Source organism: Lolium rigidum, chromosome 5 (genome assembly GCF_022539505.1).
Source record: "Lolium rigidum isolate FL_2022 chromosome 5, APGP_CSIRO_Lrig_0.1, whole genome shotgun sequence".
In the NCBI taxonomy this organism is placed as follows: Eukaryota; Viridiplantae; Streptophyta; class Magnoliopsida; order Poales; family Poaceae; genus Lolium; species Lolium rigidum.
Genome location: NC_061512.1, coordinates 201965550 through 201988371, shown reverse-complemented (window position 1 = coordinate 201988371; position 22822 = coordinate 201965550). Strand labels below are relative to the sequence as shown.

Below are 22822 nucleotides of genomic sequence, written 5' to 3'. Positions count from 1 at the left end.
TCAGTCCACGTGCATACATAAGATATTTGGAAACGTAATCGTATGGAGATCTCAGAAGATTACTTCAACTCTCTGTCTTCGTGGCATATTTGAATTCAGCCGACAGCCGGACAAAGACAGGTCTTATCCCACAAGCAATGCTAGTTACTTCGGGTTTGCTTAGCTGCTGGTGGTGGCCCCAGAATTGAAAGGAAAATATTTGTTGTAGTGGACAAGGTGTTCTCTACCCTACTTGGGATCTTCACCTAGAGTTGATAGAAGATTTTGTTAAGGGTGGTTCGGATATGGCATCTCATGGGCATGGAGCAGCATGCAGTGTATCGTTCAACGGTTTCAACATAATTTCTTTAACTATTCTCTTGGAGAAGCACCGAAAGATCCCACAAACCACCTATACCAGGTTCTACGACGTTTTTTTTTCGAAATGGGGAGTTAAACCCCGGCTTCTGCATCATGATGATGCATACGGCCTTTTATATAAAATCTGAAATATTTGGTCTTACAACTCTTACAACTCAATCATCGCCTACAGTTGAAACAAGAATCAACCAGCGAAACAAATAAAACATAATATCACTACACATCACTGTAGCCTCCTAGTATGACGCCAGGCAGCCTGACACAAGATATTCTAAGCGATCGTCTGGAACCTATACCAGGTTCTACGACATAAGCAACCGAGAGAATGTTGGTACTAGCTAGACATAAATGAGAACAAGAGTATGAACGAATAAATTTGGAGAAAAATGTCTTTTCATGTGTGTCCTGCACAGAAGAAACAAACTATTGGAAGAAAATTTAAGTATTTTTTGCATTTCTAGAGCCACGGTTTGTGATTTTTGTGTAGCTAAACAGTACAACCCATTCAGCAACACTTAGCATGAATGTAGAGTACATGTGTATGTATACACCCTAAAGAATTCAAGAAAATTGAAACTTTGAATTGTCATTTTCGAACATTCTAAAATACCTTACTCAGTGGAGCTTGCTTGCCAAAACACTGGAAGCACGATGCAGCTGAGACATATGCTGCTGAGATGATGCAGTTGTGGCACCCAGGTAGTTAAAACACAATATTAATTGCATTGTTGTCCTTTTGTAAAATTATTTTTTCGTACTGCATGTCTGTCCTTGTTATTGTGTGTAATCATGCACAAGTTAGCAAAATGTTTGAAAACACTGCTACAACACAAATAAAGTGTTGGTGTGCATCTTTGGATTCGGATACAGAAATCTGGGGACACATCTCTTCTAAACATTCTCCCTCCTCGTTTCCCTATTGGCAGCAGTCACATCACCGGTGGTTTTTTTCTTCCCTACTGAAGCTAATTGGCAGCCAAGGTTAGTTGGCGCCAACGCTTATATAAAGGCCCAGCCACACACGAGCCTCTCCTCAAGTCTCCCCCTGCTCGGTAACCACCTAAGCGCCCCTGCATCCACAGTTGACAGCTCCGGGCAACATATCCTGACCAACTGGTCGGCTGCCTTCGCCGTTGATACATCGATCCGCCTAGGCGCACTTCTTAGTTATTCACATGGCTGCGCAAGCTTGGAATCCATTCTCGTGCTGCGTCCGAGGTGCTGTAACGACCGACGACGACGACAGCTCGTACCGAAGGCGGAGAGGGAACGGCAGCTCGAAGTCGTCTTCGAGAGTGTCGTTCACGAGCCTGAGCTCTGGGACGCTGTCGCCGGAGGACCTGTCCTTGACGCTGTCCGGCTCGAACCTGCACGCGTTCACCTACGCCGAGCTCCGAGCGTCGACGGCGAACTTCTCGCGCGCAAACTACCTCGGCAGCGGCGGGTTCGGCCCGGTGTACAAGGGCACTGTCGACGATGAGCTCCGGCCGGGGCTGCCCGCACAGTCGGTCGCCGTCAAGTACCTCGACCTGGAGTGCGGAACCCAGGGACACAAGGAGTGGCTGGTGAGTGGGAAGCAGAGTCCTTATTGTTGGCAATGAATGTGGAAGATCAATTGGATTAATAATTGATGTTTTTTTCAGATGAATAATTGATGTTGAATTATTTCGGAACTTTTTGCAGGCAGAGGTTTTCTTTCTTGGTCAACTGAGGCACAATAATCTGGTGAAATTGATCGGGTACTGCTACGAGAAGGAGCACAGGATGCTGGTCTACGAGTTCATGAGCGCTGGCAGCTTGGAGAAACACCTCTTCAAAAGTGAGTTCTTCAGTCCAACAAGCTCCGCTAGACTTGAGCACCTATATGCGCGATGAGCTGTTCTTGTCCCCTGCCTTTATTCTCTAAATTTTCTTTTCGTTAAGTCAAGGGGATAAAAGTGCATCTGTGTGCCTTCCAATGGAACACATGTCTTTCAGTTTAATACCGAATTGCTCGTACAAACTTATTGGTGCTTACAATTGGATATGTAACTCCTTGTCAGTGTGGATGAGGAAAAACTGATCTCCTTTTCTGTTTGCAAAGGAACTGACCTGTACATCATATTTTTTCAGGTATCAGTGACTCTCTACCATGGATGACAAGGATGAAGATTGCCGTCGGCGCAGCCAAGGGCCTCGCCTTTCTCCATGATGCCGACCCACCGGTTATCTACCGTGACTTCAAGGCCTCCAACATCTTGCTCGACTCGGTAAGCCACCAGCTGCCAGGCTTTCAGTTTCATTAAATGACTTATCGGCACAAGTAAATATAGTTGTTCTAATCTTCAGATAAAACACTAAACTGAAATGTCTCCCTCATTTGGGAACAACACGTCACCTCTGAAGACTGTAGAATTACCACAGCGCCCAACTAATAAAAAATAGAGTTTGGGCCCTTCCAAATTCAGGGCTTCCCAAGAGTAGTATTTACAACAAAATGTTTTGCTTGTACTTTTAAAAATTATTTTGAACCCTCCTTTCAAAGGTTACTAGTCTTGGTTGGCACAGCATCTCTGACTTGACTCGAACTGCAAATCATCGGATGCATGCGAAACTTGAGAAATCCAGTCCGTCATACGCATCATCCACCCAATTTAAAAATATCTAGCCATTACCATGTAACTTACACAAATAGACAACCTACTGATAGGCAGTGACATGTGAACAGTGCCACTGATTACAAAACTACTAATGGCATATGGTCACTACAACCAATATCTGAGTTCGAATAGTTTTTATCCTGTTTATGTGAGTTCAAATAGTTGTATCTAATCAATGGCATATGTCTAACTTTCACGTAATCAAGTCTCGACATATGTTATTTCAGGACTACAACACAAAATTATCTGACTTTGGGTTGGCCAAGGATGGACCACAGGGTGAGGCGACGCATGTCACAACACGTGTCATGGGGACACACGGGTATGCAGCGCCTGAGTATATAACGACGGGTCATTTGACCGCCAAGAGCGATGTGTACAGCTTTGGCGTGGTACTTCTAGAGCTCCTATCAGGGCGGCCATCGGTGGACCGTGCACGACGACCAAGGGAACAAAACTTGGTGGACTGGTCCAGGCCATACCTTAAACGATCCGATAAGCTGTACCAAGTCATGGACTCGGCCCTTGAGTGCCAGTACTCGTGTAAGGGTGCTAAGGTGGCTGCATTGGTGGCCTACAAGTGTCTTAGCCAAAACCCAAAGTCTCGGCCATCCATGAGGGAGGTTGTCAAGGCATTGGAGCCAGTACTAGGCATGGACGATTTCTTCCCCGTGGGCTCGTTTATTTTCACCATCGTTGTGGAAGAGGACAAGGCGATAGACATGAAGGTGGAGGTGGAGGATAAACATCAAAACCATCAAGATAGGCATCGACAAAAATACCCAGAATCAACAATTCACGCCGATATTATTCTCCATGGTCAAAATGACAATGCTACTGGATTCAGTAGTACCTTAAGGCGGCAACAGAGGACATTAAGTTACCATAGAGAAAGAGGTTCTTAATAGTTTGGAGTACAATAGGGAAGAGAGGTAGGGATATATGATACAAATATGTTTATGTATACGATTGAGATGGGATGCAACATCAGATATATTTCTTTCTTCTTTCCCGGTAGTGCAACAGGTATTAGATGAAACATGTAATTTTTGGTTTGGATTTTTACAAGGTTTGTTGTTCAAAGATGTGGATAGCTGAATGAGTCTAGTTAACAACATGTCAATTTCTCATTATCTATACATTAAATCATTGGTCCAATGGAGAAAACCATTGCCAAGAGAATGCTAATCTAAAGAGATATAATTATGCAAATGTATCATATTTGTTCAAGAAAAATGCAGAATTAACGCAAGATGATACAATATCACTTCTTGATGTTGATATCCATAGCTAATGATAGAAAGATGGATTGAAATTTATGACTTGGGACAATTACTAGTACTGGACGGTCCTTTTAAGGTACCCATGGCACATGGAAGGTCCTTTCAGTGTGTCATGCAGAAGTTCACTGCAGCCCAAGATTTTGAACGTCAGCACATCCCCCACTGGCCCGTGGAGAAAAAATATCGCACATGTTTGAGAACCTAAGAACGAATGCCATACCATGCAAACCTTTCCATTTGAAGGAAACGTGTAACTTAAATGTTTGATTAATATATAAATGTTGCAACCGCCATGGACTAGTATGTGCACATAATTATGTCATCCAGAAGGTTGGCACTATCCTTGTATCACACAGTCTTGTCCAGAAAAAATCGTGTGCTCTATCATCCAGAATGTTGGCACTATCCTTGCACATCGCACACAGTTTTGTCCTAAAAAACCGTGTGCTATGTATTACAAAAATATCTACATTTGCACAAAACAAATAAAAAAGAAAAGCAACAAAGTCAAGGAAACATAAAAAAAGAAATTTAAGGAACTAAACCCAAAACAACTACTCTTATTACCTTACATAAGTGGATAACAGAGAAATAAAATGAAATAGTTTTCTTTAGTGGAAACAAATATGTAAATTTATTTAAATTTGATCAATAGCTTAGTAACGACATATCTTGCTAGGATCTGCATGATAATAGCATCTCCTTGATTAAGATGTAATTAGTAGTCCATGAGGATGCACAAAACTGATGCAAGAAATTCCAAAAATGAAACTCCCGTTAAATGTGAGTTGGAACTAACATAGGTTTACACGGTTCTTGCCCTCTCTTGGAGGTACGTGGTGTTTGGACAAAAACTAACCGTCTGGTTAGCTTAAAATCCATAATATGCACTAGTTTAATGAAAAAATACTAATAAATTAGATATTGATTTTAAAAAAACTTGCTTCATAATATGGCCTACCACGTATGAATATTCTTGGATTTAAGATAGAGGAGGTCAAGGGCAAGCTACGCCTATGTCGCAGATACGTTCAAACCGACTTTTCTTGCGACTTATTTCTCATGTGAAAATCATGTAGCAGCTGATGACATGTGGAGGTTGAGTGTGTGGGTAGAGAAAAAGTTGTTCCTCGAGACCAAAAGTTATTTTTATTTACATATTTGAATATTGAACTTTTTGAGCCTCTGGCTATTATTTAATCATACTATGTTTTTTCACTTATTTATAATTTATTTTTGCATAAAATATTGATTAGAATGTTTTTGTATTATAGCTACCAAAGTTATTCAAATTATTATAAAATTAAACATTAAGTGCATCACTCTTGGTTATATAATTCTAATATAAGTCATCACAAACACTCTTTTCACTAATTAAATTGAAATCTTATTTCAGCATGGTAGGTATGTTAGTATTTTTCTACCGCGAGTTGCTATTTTCGTATTTCAGATAAACTTTAGATCGAGATGTTTCCCTTGAGAAGAACATTTATTTCAAGTGTATCCTTTTGAGTTCTAAGAAAAATAAAATAAATAAACACATATATTTATGTTTCACCTGCTGTCGGTGACGAAAACACCCAGACCCATGTCTGTAAGTACAAAAGTATTTCCAGTTAATAGTGCATCTATATATTTTTGTGCCTATTTCAGTATTCTTAAATTAATTGAACCACGAGAATGCACATGTCTAATAAATATTTTATTTGATACTTCCAAAGTACAAGGGTATAGACAAAAACGTAGAGTTGGAGGAGAAGCATCAAAACTATCACCAAAACCATTAAGGTAGGCACTGACAAAGATACCCCACCCCCATCAACAATTCACGCTGAAAAAACTGACCTCCTATTTTGTTTGCAAAGGAACTAACCTATGACATCATCTTTTCCACTTATCAATGACTCTACCATGGATGGAAATGATGAAGATTGCTTTCGGTGTAGCCAAGGGTCTCGCCTTCCTGCATGATGCCATCCTGCCGGTGATCTACCATGACTTCAAGGCCTCCAACATCTTGCTGGACTCGGTAAGCCGCATGTAAATTCCGGGTTTTCTGTTTCATTAAACGGCTCATCTGCACTAGTAAATAGTACTCCCTTCGTTCGTATTATTTATGACGGACATGCATTCATGCTCTACTAATACTAGTCATACATGCATACTTCTTCTTCATTGGAATATATGATGTGATGGTAATATAGCTAGTTATCACTATTTTCTCTTTCCCCAATTAATGATATAACATGTCATCAAAATGTTTAGTTCGCTTTGCAAGTTGTTGATGTTACTACCTATGTTAACTAGTAATGGAACAAAGGATATTGAGTTACCATAAGAATAAAGGTTCTTAAGAGTTTGGAGTACCGGACGGAAGAAGGTCGATCAGGTTATATGATACAAATATTTATGCAGGATTGAGTTGGTATGTAATGTTATAATGGTTTTTAGTAGTAATGTTATGTTTCGTTCTTCTCTTTCCGGTAGTACAATAGGTATTTAGATGAAACATGTAATGTTTTATTTGGATTTTGAAAAGATTTGTTGTTCAAAGATGTGGATAAATGGGTGAGTCAAAAACATGACAATTACTCATTATTTGTTGTTATCACCAGATTTTGGCCAAATCAGGAGGTGGGCCGTAAGGGAGATGGGCTTGGAAGATTACGCGTGGAAGATCTCTGAGGCGGCCTTACACGAAGAGTTTGGGCTAGATTGCCTGTGTATCTGTATTATAATAGATCGCATCTTAGATTAAAAGTTAGAGTTTGTCTCGTGCACGGTGGGGATTATTCCCACGGTAGAAAGTCCCCTGGACTATAAATATGTATCTAGGGTTTATGGAATAAACAACAACCAACGTTCAACCAACAAATCAATCTCGGCGCATCGCCAACTCCTTCGTCTCGAGGGTTTCTACCGGTAAGCATCATGCTGCCTAGATCGCATCTTGCGATCTAGGCAGCATAAGCTTTATGTTGTTCATGCGTTGCTCGTACTGAAGCCTTTTTGATGGCGAGCAACGTAGTTATCTTAGATATGTTAGGGTTAGCATTGTTCTTCGTATTATATGCTATCGTCGTGCAACCCTTGCATATCTAGCCGCCCTCACACCTATCTTAGGTGTGGGGGCGGCACCCCGCTTGATCATTATTTAGTAGATCCGATCCGTTACGGTTGCTCCTTGTTCTTCAAGGATTAGTTTAATATCCGCAATAGTTAGGCCTTACAAAGGGTTGGAGGATCCAGCGGCACGTAGGGTGTCGTTTGCTAGTCCTAGACAGGATGTTCCGGGATCAACCTCGTGTTGGTTTTTAGGCCTTGTCTAGGATCGGCTTACGATCACCGTGCGTGGCCGCGAGGCCCAATCGTGAGTAGGATGATCCGATTATGCGGTGAAAACCCTAAATCGTCGTAGATCGCATTAGCTTTATCTTGATCAAGCAGGACCACCATATATTCGTGCACCTCGTACGAATCATGGGTGGATCGGCTCCTTGAGCCGATTCACGGGATAACCTGAGAGCCGATCGAGGCTCGTATTTAATGTTTACGTGTATGCCATGCAGGAAACTAAGCGAGGCATCTCCATCACCTTCCTGACCAGGTATAGGTCAGGTGGCACGCCCTTGCATCAGCATCGGACGTGTGTACCAGAGGCTTTGCGGGCCGTCGCTCGGAGGGACCAGGGCCAGCCGCAGCCCTAAGTTGTTCCCGGCTCTACTGTGTTGCCCGTCGCTGCCCGCCGGTGGGTTTTGACCGCAACACATTCTGGCACGTCCGGTGGGACAAGCTTCGACATCAACCACCTCGCCATCTACATCTGAGATGGCGGACGGCACTCCAGTCACGTACGAGGATCTGACCGACGAGCTCAAGAAGAAGTATGACGAGGTCAAAGCTATCCTCGAAGCCGATCTCATCGGCTCTTTTCACAGAACCCGTTCACATGGCATCAGGTGGAAGGGGTTCTCGCCTGATGGTGCACTCGATGGGATAGACCTCTCTGCCCCGTCAGAAGAACGCACCAGGTCCCCTGCGGCAGGAGATCAACTACTTGGTGGCTCACTCGCTACACCGCCACTCTGAGAACCCGGTAAACACGTTGGAGCGTGTCGCTCTTCGGTGATCCGGGAGATCATGAGGCACCAGTACTCGCCGTCGGGACCAGCTCTCGGGACGCATCAAGGAGAGTTGCCACTCCAGTCCCGTCCACCGCTGCCATTTGCGTTGGCAGCACCAGAAGTGCCGAATTCACCGGCATTCGTCGTCTACAAGATCGGTGGTGACCCTAGTGACTGCCAGTTCTTGCATGAGGCGCCTAAGGAGATCCCTCACGGGTACATGTGCACGTATGTGCCGATTGCGGTAACTCGGGCGCTCACAAACCAGGCCACAACATCGGGGACTTCGGGAAAACAGGAGGAACGTCAGCAACAGATCTTGAGAAGCAGACGTGGCTAACTAAGTACGCCACCCCGACGAACCTCCAGAGCTCAGCTCCTGCAGTTGGCTCGGAGCTGGAAAAGCAAGCATGGCTGGCTAAGTACGCCACCCCGGCGAATCTTCAGAGTTTAACTCCTGCAGCCAGCACGGCGGATCGATCAGCACCATACTAAGAGACCAGTTCGGCATGGTGCCGAAAGGAGGGCAATCGGCTATTCCAAGCCGTACTCCGATGAGTACGAGATGATCCCGTTACCACCCAAATATCGGCTCCCTGATTTCTCCAAATTCAGCGGATCAGATGGCTCCAGCTCCATCGAGCATGTGGGCCGATATTTGGCACAGCTAGGAACGGCCTCAGTGTCGGATCCACTACGCGTGAGGTTCTTCTCACAGTCCCTCACGGGATCGGCTTTCGGGTGGTACACCTCGTTGCCACCAGACTCGATCCGGACTTGGAAGCAGTTGGAAGAACAGTTCCATACGCAGTACCACTCAGAGGTTTCCGAGTCTGGCCTTGCCGATCTAGCACAAATACGTCAGAAGCGTGGAGAAACTGTGACAGAATACATCCAGCGCTTCAGGAATCTTAGGAACCGATGTTATTCGGTTCGTGTGACTGAAAAGGAAGCAGTCGAGTTGGCAGTGGCGGGCCTCGCAACACCGCTCAAGGACATGGCCTCCCAAGCAGACTACCCCTCACTGGCGCACATGGTTCAGAAACTGTCGGCATATGAACAGCGCCACCCGGACCTGTACCAGGACAAATTCAAGCGTGCAGTAGTCCTGGTCGAGGCAGAGGAAGACGAAGTTTCTGCGGGAGATCAAGAGGTAGCAGTGGCTGAATGGACTCGGGGGCAACCCCCGTGTCCTGCAAATGGGTAAAGCCACCAGGCCCGCCCAGGGGATTCGATTTTGACGTGACCAAAACTGAGCAAATCTTCGACCTCCTGCTCAAGGAGAAGCAGTTGACGATTCCCGAAGGTCTCAAATTCCCCACGGTACAAGAGCTGAACGGAAAGCCATACTGCAAATGGCATAACTCGCTCTCCCATGCCACCAACGACTGCAGGGTGTGGCGTCAGCAGATCCAAATGGCGATAGAAAAAGGACGTCTGATTTTCAACAAGTACGCCATGAAGGTCGACACCCAACCCTTCCCCGCCGTTAACATGGTGGAATGCACTTACCCCGAAGGTTGCCAGCCAGGGTCCTCGTTCGACATCAACATGGTAGGACCCGGGCACCACTCCGGCAAGGATGGAGACGAGGGCAGCTGCTCTCGTAGCAAGGACACGGAGGAGGCCGCTCCACGCGATCGGCTCCGTCATGATGGCAAGCGCTACGTCACGGAGGGAGAAGTGAAGAACATAAGATATCGGCGACCCTCTCTCGATCACCTCCTCAACAAGTATGTGAGTCAAGTATGACCAACGCCGGCGATCCAGCGATGATGATGAAAGAGATCTGTCCGGCTAGAGAAGCCTGAAGACATCGTCGGCATGATCGCGATGAGGAGGAGCACGAGCGCCGTGCCAAAGGAAAATCAAGGGAGCAAGACGACAACGATAGGCACCGGGACTGCCCCTTCTTCGCACACTCGCTGGGATTCGGGAATGAGCCGATTACCCACAATCGGCAATTGCCCGTAATGCAACCGAAGAAGAAGGAGGCAGCCAACGTGTCCGTGTTCAAGCGCTTAGGGCCTCTCCCGCCACAAAGCAAACGCGCTGAGTCCCCTCGGTGGGAAGATCTCGAGGATTCAGAAGACGAGGGACAAGAACAAGAAGAAGACAGGTACCACCGGCCAAGGTGGTGCCCTGATGGACTCAGCCGTTCACAAAAGCGCAGGGTTCAGCGATTGCGCGGCCTGGAGGAAGCCGAAAGGTTGTACTTGCATACGCTGAGGAAAGCACGACCTGATCTGGCTGCGAAAGTTCAGCGAACCCTGGACGAAGAGGGTCGTCCACGGAAAATGGAGTGGCGCCCCAAGCAAAGGAAAGCCGATGATGAAACATCGGTTGGCACAAACATGGTGCTCGTCCTTCCGACGGAGCTTAGTGCTCCACGATTAAACGATGCACTCAAGGTGGACGACAGCGAGTGCATCGACATGACAAAGGATGAGGTTGGGATGGTCTGGTCTACCGGCCTGACCAAGTAGCAAGGACAAACCGATGAGAAACGTGGCGAGGCCGATCTTTTGGATCGGCCCAGATTATCTACGAAGTAACGTTACGAAACCTTCATTGAGCGCTTCAATCAAGATGGAGGCCGATTCCAGCAATCGGCCAAAATTATCTTCACCACATGTTCTGCTTGTGTTCAGCATCAATCTACTTGGCAGCGGTTTTTTACGTCGGCTAGTAAGTTAAAGAAGAATCAACATTGGTCCTACCAGAGCCGACGTGCAAATACAATGCCTGGGCTGAACTAACAGAGCCGATATCTGCAGTTACCTGACAGATTCGACTCGGGGGGCACCTGAACCAGATGATCAGATGAACATGCACAGGAGAACATGTGTGCAGTAGAACACTGGGGGCCAATAAAAAGAAAAATCGGCCAGTAAAAAAAAAATCTAGCCGATGCAAGGACATCGACTTTAGAATGAAAGGAGGTACAGCTGATATGGAGCAGTTGTTATCCTAGGAACATGAGCACAGCCGATGACGAGTCAAGCGGCTATGGCGTTTTGCCTGGCATGGACCGAGCCGATCTGATCAGCAAGGCGCAAAGGAGGAGTTGGGAAGCTGTTATATTTGAAGTTTCTTGGTTCAAGGAACGGATTTGCTGATCTTTCCAAAGCTTTTCAGTACAACGGTTCTTCCAGAAATCAAGAGGCTCGGGGGGCAGCTTGCCCTGAAATATCTTTGCTCTGGAGAGCCGATTTGTTTGGAATCGGCTGGTTCTGCATTATAACTTGGAAACCGATGGCGACGTATTTGGCTCGCTTCGGATGAAGCTTGGGGGGCAACTCGCCCGAGAGGTTCTTGGCTTTGGGAGCCGATTTTGTCAAAATCAGCTGGCTCTACATCGCAACTGTTCTGAAGAATGATGCTTTTTGATTATAGAGTTATCAGATTCAGCAACAGTTCCGGGGCTCTCTTAAAGACGCCCGCTCAAGCTCGAATCGCCGGTCTGCTGCAGTCGGCTGCACCCAGTGCTATCATCGGCAGAGCTGGCTAACTTGGAAGGATGACTGAATTGGCCTGTCTCGCAGATTATCGTGAGAAACCAAGGCGTGGCCCCATCTGGTCAGTGAGCATCGGTTAGGCTAACAATCGTCTAAATCAGCATAAGGAACATCGGCAAAATCAAAGGAAATTTTCATTGATAATACGATTTCTTACAAAGAGAAGCCGATTGTTCGACAAAAGGGGACAGATTACTACTGCTAACCCTATGCTAGTAGATCCCTACTCTAATGGCTGTTGCTGTCTTCGCCATCGCTGGGGTAGCCGCCGTCATTGCTACTGTCGACGAGTTCCTCGTTGCTGCTACTGTGACCTTCAGCAGAGGCTTCTTCCTCGTCATCATCATCATCCTCGTCTGACCAAGCCCAGTGATGGCGTGTAACTCACACGTTCGTTGGGAACCCCAAGAGGAAGGTATGATGCGCACAGCAGGAAGTTTTCCCTCAGAAAGAAACCAAGGTTTATCGAACCAGGAGGAGCCAAGAAGCACGTTGAAGGTTGATGGCGGCGGGATGTAGTGCGGCGCAACACCGGGGATTCCGGCGCCAACGTGGAACCTCGCACAACACAACCAAAGTACTTTGCCCCAACGAAACAAGTGAGGTTGTCAATCTCATCGGCTTGCTGTAACAAAGGATTAACCGTATTGTGTGGAAGATGATTGTTTGCAGAAAACGATGAGAACAAGTATTGCAATAGATTGTATTTCAAGAAAGAGAATTGGACCGGGGTCCACAGCTTCACTAGAGGTGTCTCTCCCATAAGACGAACAGCATGTTGGGTGAACAAATTACAGTTGGGCAATTGACAAATAAAGAGGGCATGACCATGCACAGACATATTATGATGAGTATAGTGAGATTTAATTGGGCATTACGACAAAGTACATAGACCGCCATCCAGCATGCATCTATGCCTAAAAAGTCCACCTTCGGGTTATCATCCGAACCCCTCCGGTATTAAGTTGCTAACAACGAGACAATTGCATTAAGTATTGCGCGTAATGTAACTAGTGACTACATCCTTGAACATAGCACCAATGTTTTATCCCTAGTGGCAACAACACATCCATAACCTTAGTGGTTCTTGTCACTCCTCCAGCATTCACGGAGACATGAACCCACTATCGAGCATAAATACTCCCTCTTGGAGTTACTAGCATCAACTTGGCCAAAGCATCTACTAATAACGGAGAGCATGCAAGATCATAAACAACACATAGACATAGCTTTGATAATCAACATAACAAGTATTCTCTATTCATCGGATCCCAACAAACGCAACATATAGAATTATAGATAGATGATCTTGATCATGTTAGGCAGCTCACAAGATCCGACAATGATAGCACAATGGGGAGAAGACAACCATCTAGCTACTGCTATGGACCCATAGTCCAGGGGTAGACTACTCACACATCACTCCGGAGGCGACCATGGCGGCGTAGAGTCCTCCGGGGAGATGATTCCCCTCTCCGGCGGGGTGCCGGAGGCGATCTCCTGGATCCCCCGAGATGGGATCGGCGTTGGCGGCGTCTCCGGAAGGTTTTCCGTATCGTGGTTCTCGGTGCGGGGGTTTCGTCACGGAGGCTTTAAGTAGGCGGAAGGGCAAGTCAAGAGGCGGCACGGGGGCCTGGACCATAGGCCGGCGCGGCCGGGGGTGGGGCCGCGCCGCCTAGGGTTTGGCCACCCCGTGGCCCCTCTTCGTTTCATCTTCGGACTTCTGGAAGCTTCGTGGAAAAATAGGCCCCTGGGCTTTGATTTCGTCCAATTCCGAGAATATTTCCTTACTAGGATTTCTGAAACCAAAAACAGCGAGAAAACAACAAGCGGCACTTCGGCATCTTGTTAATAGGTTAGTTCCGAGAAAATGCACGAATATGACATAAAGTGTGCATAAAACATGTAGATAACATCAATAATGTGGCATGGAACATAAGAAATTATCGATACGTTGGAGACGTATCAGCATCCCGAAGCTTAGTTCTGCTCGTCCCGAGCAGGTAAAACGATAACACGGATAATTTCGGAGTGACATGCCATCATAATCTTGATCATACTATTTGTAAAGCATATGTAGTGAATGCAGCGATCAAAACAATGTATATGACATGAGTAAACAAGTGAATCATAAAGCAAAGACTTTTCATGAATAGCACTTCAAGACAAGCATCAATAAGTCTTGCATAAGAGTTAACTCATAAAGCAATAATTCAAAGTAAAGGCATTGAAGCAACACAAAAGAAGATTAAGTTTCAGCGGTTGCTTTCAACTTGTAACATGTATATCTCATGGATAATTGTCAACATAGAGTAATATAATAAGTGCAATAAGCAAGTATGTAGGAATCAATGCACAGTTCACACAAGTGTTTGCTTCTTGAGGTGGAGAGAAATAGGTGAACTGACTCAACATTGAAAGTAAAAGAATGGTCCTCCATAGAGGAAAAGCATCGATTGCTATATTTGTGCTAGAGCTTTGATTTTGAAAACATGAAATAATTTTGTCAACGGTAGTAATAAAGCATATGTATCATGTAAATTATATCTTATAAGTTGCAAGCCTCATGCATAGTGTACTAATAGTGCCCGCACCTTGTCCTAATTAGCTTGGACTACCGGATCATCACAATGCACATGTTTTGACCAAGTGTCACAAAGGGGTACCTCTATGCCGCTTTGTACAAAGGTCTAAGGAGAAAGCTCGCATTGGATTTCTCGCTATTGATTATTCTTCAACTTAGACATCCATACCGGGACAACATAGACAACAGATAATGGACTCCTCTTTTATGCATAAGCATGTAGCAACAATTAATAATTTTCTCATTTGAGATTTGAGGATATATGTCCAAAACTGAAACTTCCACCATGGATCATGGCTTTAGTTAGCGGCCCAATGTTCTTCTCTAACAATATGCATGCTTAACCATAAGGTGGTAGATCTCTCTTACTTCGTACAAGACGAACATGCATAGCAACTCACATGAAATTCAACAATGAATAGTTGATGGCGTCCCCGAGTGAACATGGTTATCGCACAACAAGCAACTTAATAAGAGATAAAGTGCATAATTACATATTCAATACCACAATAGTTTTTAAGCTATTTGTCCCATGAGCTATATATTGCAAAGGTGAATGATGGAATTTTAAAGGTAGCACTCAAGCAATTTACTTTGGAATGGCGGAAAATACCATGTAGTAGGTAGGTATGGTGGACACAAATGGCATAGTGGTTGGCTCAAGTATTTTGGATGCATGAGAAGTATTCCCTCTCGATACAAGGTTTAGGCTAGCAAGGCTTATTTGAAACAAACACAAGGATGAACCGGTGCAGCAAAACTCACATAAAAGACATATTGAAAACATTATAAGACTCTACACCGTCTTCCTTGTTGTTCAAACTCAATACTAGAAATTATCTAGACCTTAGAGAAACCAAATATGCAAACCAAATTTTAGCATGCTCTATGTATTTCTTCATTAATGGGTGCAAAGCATATGATGCAAGAGCTTAATCATGAGCACAACAATTGCCAAGTACTCCCTCCGTTCTTTAATTGACTCAGATTTAGTACAACTTTGTACTAAATTTGAGTCAATTAAAAGAGAACGGAGGGAGTATCACATTACCCAAGACATTTATAGCAATTACTACATGTATCATTTTCCAATTCCAACCATATAACAATTTAACGAAGGAGAAACTTCGCCATGAATACTATGAGTAGAAACCAAGGACATACTTGTCCATATGCTACAGCGGAGCGTGTCTCTCTCCCATAAAGTGAATGCTAGGATCCATTTTATTCAAACAAAACAAAAACAAAAACAAACCGACGCTCCAAGAAAAAGCACATAAGATGTGATGGAATAAAAATATAGTTTCGGGGAGGAACCTGATAATGTTGTCGATAAAGAAGGGGATGCCTTGGGCATCCCCAAGCTTAGATGCTTGAGTCTTCTTGATATATGCAGGGGTGAACCACCGGGGCATCCCCAAGCTTAGAGCTTTCACTCTCCTTGATCATGTTGCATCATACTCCTCTCTTGATCCTTGAAAACTTCCTCCACACCAAACTCGAAACAACTCATTAGAGGGTTAGTGCACAATAAAAATTAACATATTCAGAGGTGACACAATCATTCTTAACACTTCTGGACATTGCATAATGCTACTGGACATTAGTGGATCAAAGAAATTCATCCAACATAGCAAAAGAGGCAATGCGAAATAAAAGGCAGAATCTGTCAAAACAGAACAGTTCGTATTGACGAATTTTAAAATGGCACCAGACTTGCTCAAATGAAAATGCTCAAATTGAATGAAAGTTGCGTACATATCTGAGGATCATGCATGTAAACTGGCTTAATTTTCTGAGCTACCTACAGGGAGGTGGACCCAGATTCGTGACAGCAAAGAAATCTGGAACTGCGCAGTAATCCAAATCTAGTACTTACTTTTCTATCAACGGCTTTACTTGGCACAACAAAACACAAAACTAAGATAAGGAGAGGTTGCTACAGTAGTAAACAACTTCCAAGACACAAAATAAAAACAAAGTACTGTAGGTAAAAACATGGGTTGTCTCCCATAAGCGCTTTTCTTTAACGCCTTTCGCCTAGGCGCAGAAAGTGTGTATCAAGTATTATCAAGAGACGAAGTGTCAACATCATAATTTGTTCTCATAATAGAATCAAAAGGTAACTTCATTCTCTTTCTAGGGAAGTGTTCCATACCTTTCTTGAGAGAAAATTGATATTTTATATTACCTTCCTTCATATCAATAATAGCACCAACAGTTCAAGAAAAGGTCTTCCCAATATAATGGGACAAGATGCATTGCATTCAATATCCAAGACAACAAAATCAACGGGGACAAGGTTATTGTTAACGGTAATGCGAACATTATCAACTTTACCCAAAGATTTCTTTGTAGAATGATCAGTAAGATTAACATCCAAATAACAATTTTTCAGCGGTGGCAAGTCAAGCATATTATAAATTTTCTTAGGCATAACAGAAATACTTGCACCAAGATCACATAAAGCATTACAATCAAAATCTTTAACCTTCATCCTAATGATGGGCTCCCAACCATCCTCTAGCTTTTTAGGAATAGAGGCTTCACGCTCTAGTTTCTCTTCTCTAGCTTTTATGAGAGCATTTGTAATATGATGCGTGAAAGCCAAATTTATAGCACTAGCATTAGGACTTTTAGCAAGTTTTTGCAAGAACTTTATAACTTCAGAGATGTGGCAATCATCAAAATTCAAACCATTATAATCTAAAGCAATGGGATCATCATCCCCAATGTTGGAAAAAATTTCAGCAGCTTTATCACAAGCAGTTTCAAGTAGCTTTAGCAGCTTTCGAGCAGCTTTTCGCGCTTTGCATTAGAAGTGGAAACATTGCTAACACCAATTTTTTTACTAGTATTAGTAGGAGGTGCAGCAACATGTGTAGCATTAGCATTACTAGTGGTGGTAATAGTCCAAACTTTAGCTACATTCTTCTCTTTAGCTAGTTTTTCATTTTCTTCTCTATCCCACCTAGCACGCAGTTCAGCCATTAGCCTTATATTCTCATTAATTCTAACTTGGATGGTATTTGCTGTAGTAGTAATTTTATCATGATGATTCTCATTAGGCAAAACTTTTGATTTCAAAAGATCAACATCAGCAGCAAGGCTATCGACTTTAGAAGCAAGTATATCAATTTTCCCAAGCTTTTCTTCAACAGATTTGTTAAAAGCAGTTTGTGTACTAATAAATTCTTTAAGCATGGCTTCAAGTCCAGGGGGTGAACTCCTATTATTGTTGTAAGAATTCCCATAAGAATTACCATAGCTGTTGCCATTATTATAAGGATATGGCCTATAGTTGTTACTAGAATTGTTCCGGTAAGCATTGTTGTTGAAATTATTATTTTTAATGAAGTTTACATCAACATGTTCTTCTTGTGCAACCAACGAAGCTAACGGAACATTATTAGGATCAATATTAGTCCTATCATTCACAAGCACAGACATAATAGCATCAATCTTATCACTCAAGGAAGAGGTTTCTTCGACAGAATTTATCTTCTTACCTTGTGGAGCTCTTTCCGTGTGCCATTCAGAGTAGTTGATCATCATATTATCAAGAAGCTTTGTTGCTTCACCAAGAGTGATGGACATAAAGGTACGTCCAGCAGCTGAATCCAATAAATTCCGTGAAGAAAAATTTAGTCCTGCATAGAAGGTTTGGATGATCATTGATGACCCACAAGTATAGGGGATCGCAACAGTCTTCGAGGGAAGTAAAACCCAATTTATTGATTCGACACAAGGGGAGACAAAGAACACTTGGAAGCCTTAACAGCGGAGTTGTCAATTCAGCTGCACTGGAAACAGATTTGCTCGCAAGAGTTTATCAGTAGTAACAGTTTTATAGAAGTAACAAGTAGTGAAATAACAAAGCAGCAGAGTAACAAAGACAGCAGTAGTGATTTTAGTAAACAAGCAGGATTAAAATACTGTAGGCACGGGGACGGATGAACGGGCGTTGCATGGATGAGAGAAACTCATGTAACAATCATAGCAGGGCATTTGCAGATAATAATAAAACGGTGTCCAAGTACAAAGCAATCAATATGCATGTGTTCCATATATAGTCGTGCGTGCTCGCAATGAGAAACTTGCACAACATCTTTTGTCCTACCAGCCGGTGGCAGCCGGGCCTCAAGGGAAACTACTCGGATATTAAGGTACTCCTTTTAATAAAGTACCGGAGCAAAGCATTAACACTCCGTGAACACATGTGATCCTCACATCGCTACCATCCCTCCGGTTGTCCCGATTTACGTCACTTCGGGGCCATCGGTTCCGGACAGCGACATGTGTATACAACTTATAGGTAAGACCATAAACAATGAATATCTTGATGAAACAATAACATGTTCAGATCTGAAATCATGGCACTCGGGCCCTAGTGACAAGCATTAAGCATAACAAGTTGCAACAATATCATCAAAGTACCAATTACGGACACTAGGCACTATGCCCTAACAATCTTATGCTATTACATGACCAATCTCATCCAATCCCTACCATCCCCTTCGGCCTACAGCGGGGGAATTACTCACACATGGATGGGGGAAACATTGCTGGTTGATGTAGAGGCGTTGGCGGTGATGGCGGCGATGATCTCCTCCAATTCCTCGTCCCGGCGGAGTGCCGAACGGAGACTTCGGCTCCCGCGACGGAGTTTCGCGATGTGGCGGCGTTCGGAGGGTTTCCGGCGACTTCCACTTCTCCCGTGCGTTTTTAGGTCGAGGCCGATAAATAGTCCGAAGGAGGGCGTCGGAGGCCGGCCGAGGGGCCACACCACAGGGCCGCGCGGGCCCCCCGGGCCGCGCCGCCCTATGGTGTGGGGCCCTCGGCCTCCACCCGGTTTGTCCTTCGGCTCCGTCGCCGTTCCGGGAAAATAGGGCCTTCGCATAAATTCCGAGGATTTTCCCGAAAGTTGGATTTCTGCACAAAAACGAGACACCGTAACAGTTCCGACTGAAAACAGCGTTAGTCCGTGTTAGTTGCATCCAAAATACACAAATTAGAGGCAAAACAATAGCAAAAGTGTTCGGGAAAGTAGATACGTTTTGGACGTATCAACTCCCCCTAAGCTTAGCTTATTGCTTGTCCTCAAGCAATTCAGTTAACAACCGAGCGATAAAAGAACTTTCACGAACACATTTGCTCATATGATGTATATATTCTCATGCTATGGCTAATACTTAAGCAATTCATAATGAGATACATGCAAATAAGATCATCTAACAGCTATGTCAATCATGGAGAGGTACCAACAATTAATAATAAGCATCATGAATCATGTGTATAAGCAGGATTGCAATGTTCATAAGAGAGTATGATAAAGTGGTATCTCGCTTGCCTGTATTTGGTTGGCAAAACATAAATGCCCGGGCACCTCCGGAGTTCATAGAAAGACTAGAAGTAGTGATTGTCAAAAGATAAATGCATCAAAGTTATACCACAATCAATCATATTTTGAGACAAGCATATTATACTAAGAATGACAGTTGTGCTCTCAAGATAGTGCTCAAAGAAATAATGGAGACACAACATAAAAGTAAAAGATTGACCCTTCGCAGAGGGACGCAGGGATTAACATGCGCTAGAGCTTTTCATTTTTATAAAGACAGGAGTAAAATTATTTTGAGAGGTGTTTGTTGTTGTCAACGAATGGTAATGGGTACACCAACTACCTCGCCAACCGGACTTTCAAGAGCGGCTCCCATGAATTATTGCATATTTATGTGGCACTCCTTCCAACCTTTCTTTCACAAACCATGGCTAACCGAATCCTCGGGTGCCTGCCAACAATCTCATACCATGAAGGAGTGCCTTTTTATTTTTATTTTTATTATGATGATGACACTCCCCCCAACCTTTGCTTACACAAGCCATGGCTAACCGAATCCTTCGGGTGCCGTCCAACAATCACAAACCATGGAGGAGTGTCTATTTAAGTTAATTAATTCGGGACTGGGAATCCCATTGCCGACTCTTTTTGCAAAATTATTGGATAAGCGGATGTGCCACTAGTCCATATGAGAGTCCGTCAAAAGTAAATGACAAGGTTGAAAGCTAAACACCACATACTTCCTCATGAGCTATGAAACATAAACACAAATTGAGAAGCATTTTGAAGATTTTAAAGGTAGCGCATGAGAATTTACTTGGAATGGTTTGAAATGCCATGCATAGGTATTTATGGTGGACACTTTGGAATAACTTGGTTTTCAGGTGTTTGGAAGCACGAGCAGCGTTCCCGCTCGGTACAAGTGAAGGCTAGCAATAGACTAGGGAGCGACAAATCAAGAGAGCAAGAATCGTCATAATCATGCTTGCGGCAAAATAAATTAACGGAGGCATAAAAGTGATACAAGAACTCTGAAGCAATATAGATCATCGAGGCTTAATTGACTTTTTGTTCAGTCATATGCATGCGTGAGCATGTGCCAAGTCGATATAAATGAATTATTCGAGAGGAGGATACCACAATGCCATACTTACTTATGAATAAAACAATGCAAGCAAACATCCATGACATGCTACTCATATTAATAGATTGGAGCTAATCATGAGAGATCATAAACTACTAGACTTTCTCAAATAACATATACCTCACATGAACCAACTAAGCATGCTCACATGGGTGAGTATATGTACAAAAAATGAAAACAAATAGAGTTCATACCAGCCTCTCACCACAATCAGATTGTCGTAGATCGTCATTATTGCCTTTTCACTTGTGTAGCTTGGATAATATGAAATGAAAACCATGCTCCAGCCACCGAAGACCATTGAACTCAAGATGAACTTTACAAAACCAAAGAAGAATAGCAAATATTTTTGGTGTTTTCTAATTGCAAACAAGAACAAAAAGAAACAAGCAAACAAAGCAAAATCTTTTCGGGTTTTCTTATAACAAACTAGCAACAACAAATAAAGCGAAACAAATGCAAGAAACCAAAGCAAACAAATGGTGAAGAGAAACAACAGAAATATTTTTGGTCTTTTTGTGTTTTGGGAAGAAACAAAGCAAAAACAAGAAATAGCAAACTAAAAGAAACGCAGAAAAGCGAGATGGCAGAAATCTGCCAAAACCTGACAGCAGTACAGAAATCGATTTTTACAAAAATCTTACGTTGCTCAGATCGAAAAGTGTTCAACTAATGAAAGTTAGATAACAACCTGGGGAACCTGCACAAAAATTGGCAGCTCAAAATAACGCTCTGGATATTTTTGAGAATTTTTACGGTAACGTTCCAGAATCTGTTTTCAGGCAGCACTTCCCCAAATATCATCTTCCTCTCATTAGAAAACCACTCAAACGAACAAAACAAGTATGTGCAAGTATCCAGCAACCATAATATGCAAAGAATGAGTGATGCCGGTATACCTCCCCCCAAGCTTAGGCTTTTGGCCTAAGTGGAGTTCAACCCCAACGAGGGTCATTGTTCCTCGCCGGTGGGTAATTCATGGAGTAGTCATAGTAAAGCTCCTGTGCAGAAGAAAAGCGTGGAGGCTCCGCATATCCACCATGTTGATGCGAGGAACTTGCTGCATCGGATGATGAGTCGAGGTGCTCCTCGACCTCCGTGTCGTCTCTTGCATGTTGGCCTCCTCTCTCTATGTGTGCATCCAATGCACCTTCTGTGACCGACCAATCTCCCCTGGAATCAAGGTTAGACAGAACAGGCGCAGGCAATCTTACTAGTTTCTCAGTTTTCTTAGTTATTCTCCAAACTTTCTTATAAAATATTATCTTGTAATACAGGTTACCCAAGTTGGAGGAATCAGAAACAAATTCATGTTTAATCATAGAGGCTATGTCAAGTCTTTCTATGGGGAATGGAATATCAAAATGATGAGGTTCTACATTATGAAAAGCTAGTAAACGAGAGGCGATGAGACCTCCACAAATTCCACCTTTCTCACGGTTAGTAGCAAGTCTATAAGCTATCAATGCCCCCAAATTATAAGTCTTACTATTTTGCAGTGCCGCAGCTAGAAAAGCCAGATCCGGGATAGAAAGTTTACCACCAATCTTTTTAGCAAGAACGCATTTGGTAATAAAATAGGCAAAGTAGCGGATAGCCGGGAGCTGAATACTAGTGATTTTACCATTATCCCCTAAGAAACTCCTTCCATCGCTAATCATCTTGAAGAGGTCCAAGAGTTCTTGCGGCGATCCCCTTATCTTCTCACATGACCCCCATTGCGGTACTCTAATTGCTGCACAAAAAACACTAAATGGCAAGTTGACAGCTTTATTGTAAATTTTATACTGGACCGTGGGGTTAGATCGCGACCAATTGAACTTGAAGTC

The 22822-nt window shown here is 43.5% G+C and overlaps 1 protein-coding gene across 1 annotated transcript; it reads left to right on the top strand.

Moving 5' to 3' along the window:
- Positions 1-1423: 1423 nt before the first annotated feature.
- Positions 1424-4084, top strand: LOC124652786 (serine/threonine-protein kinase RIPK-like). Its single transcript, XM_047191828.1, has 4 exons — positions 1424-1925; positions 2044-2179; positions 2473-2609; positions 3227-4084. The coding sequence occupies exons 1-4, from the start codon at positions 1536-1538 to the stop codon at positions 3902-3904; spliced, it is 1341 nt and encodes a 446-aa protein (XP_047047784.1). The 5' UTR covers positions 1424-1535; the 3' UTR covers positions 3905-4084.
- Positions 4085-22822: the final 18738 nt, after the last annotated feature.

Excerpts from the sequence above, each read along its gene's own strand:
- LOC124652786 (XM_047191828.1), top strand. The coding sequence starts at position 1,536 with ATGGCTGCGCAAGCTTGGAATCCATTCTCGTGCTGCGTCCGAGGTGCT. Across the intron at positions 1,926-2,043 it reads AGGGACACAAGGAGTGGCTG|GCAGAGGTTTTCTTTCTTGG; the intron begins GTGAGTGGGAAG and ends AACTTTTTGCAG. Across the intron at positions 2,610-3,226 it reads CCAACATCTTGCTCGACTCG|GACTACAACACAAAATTATC; the intron begins GTAAGCCACCAG and ends ATGTTATTTCAG.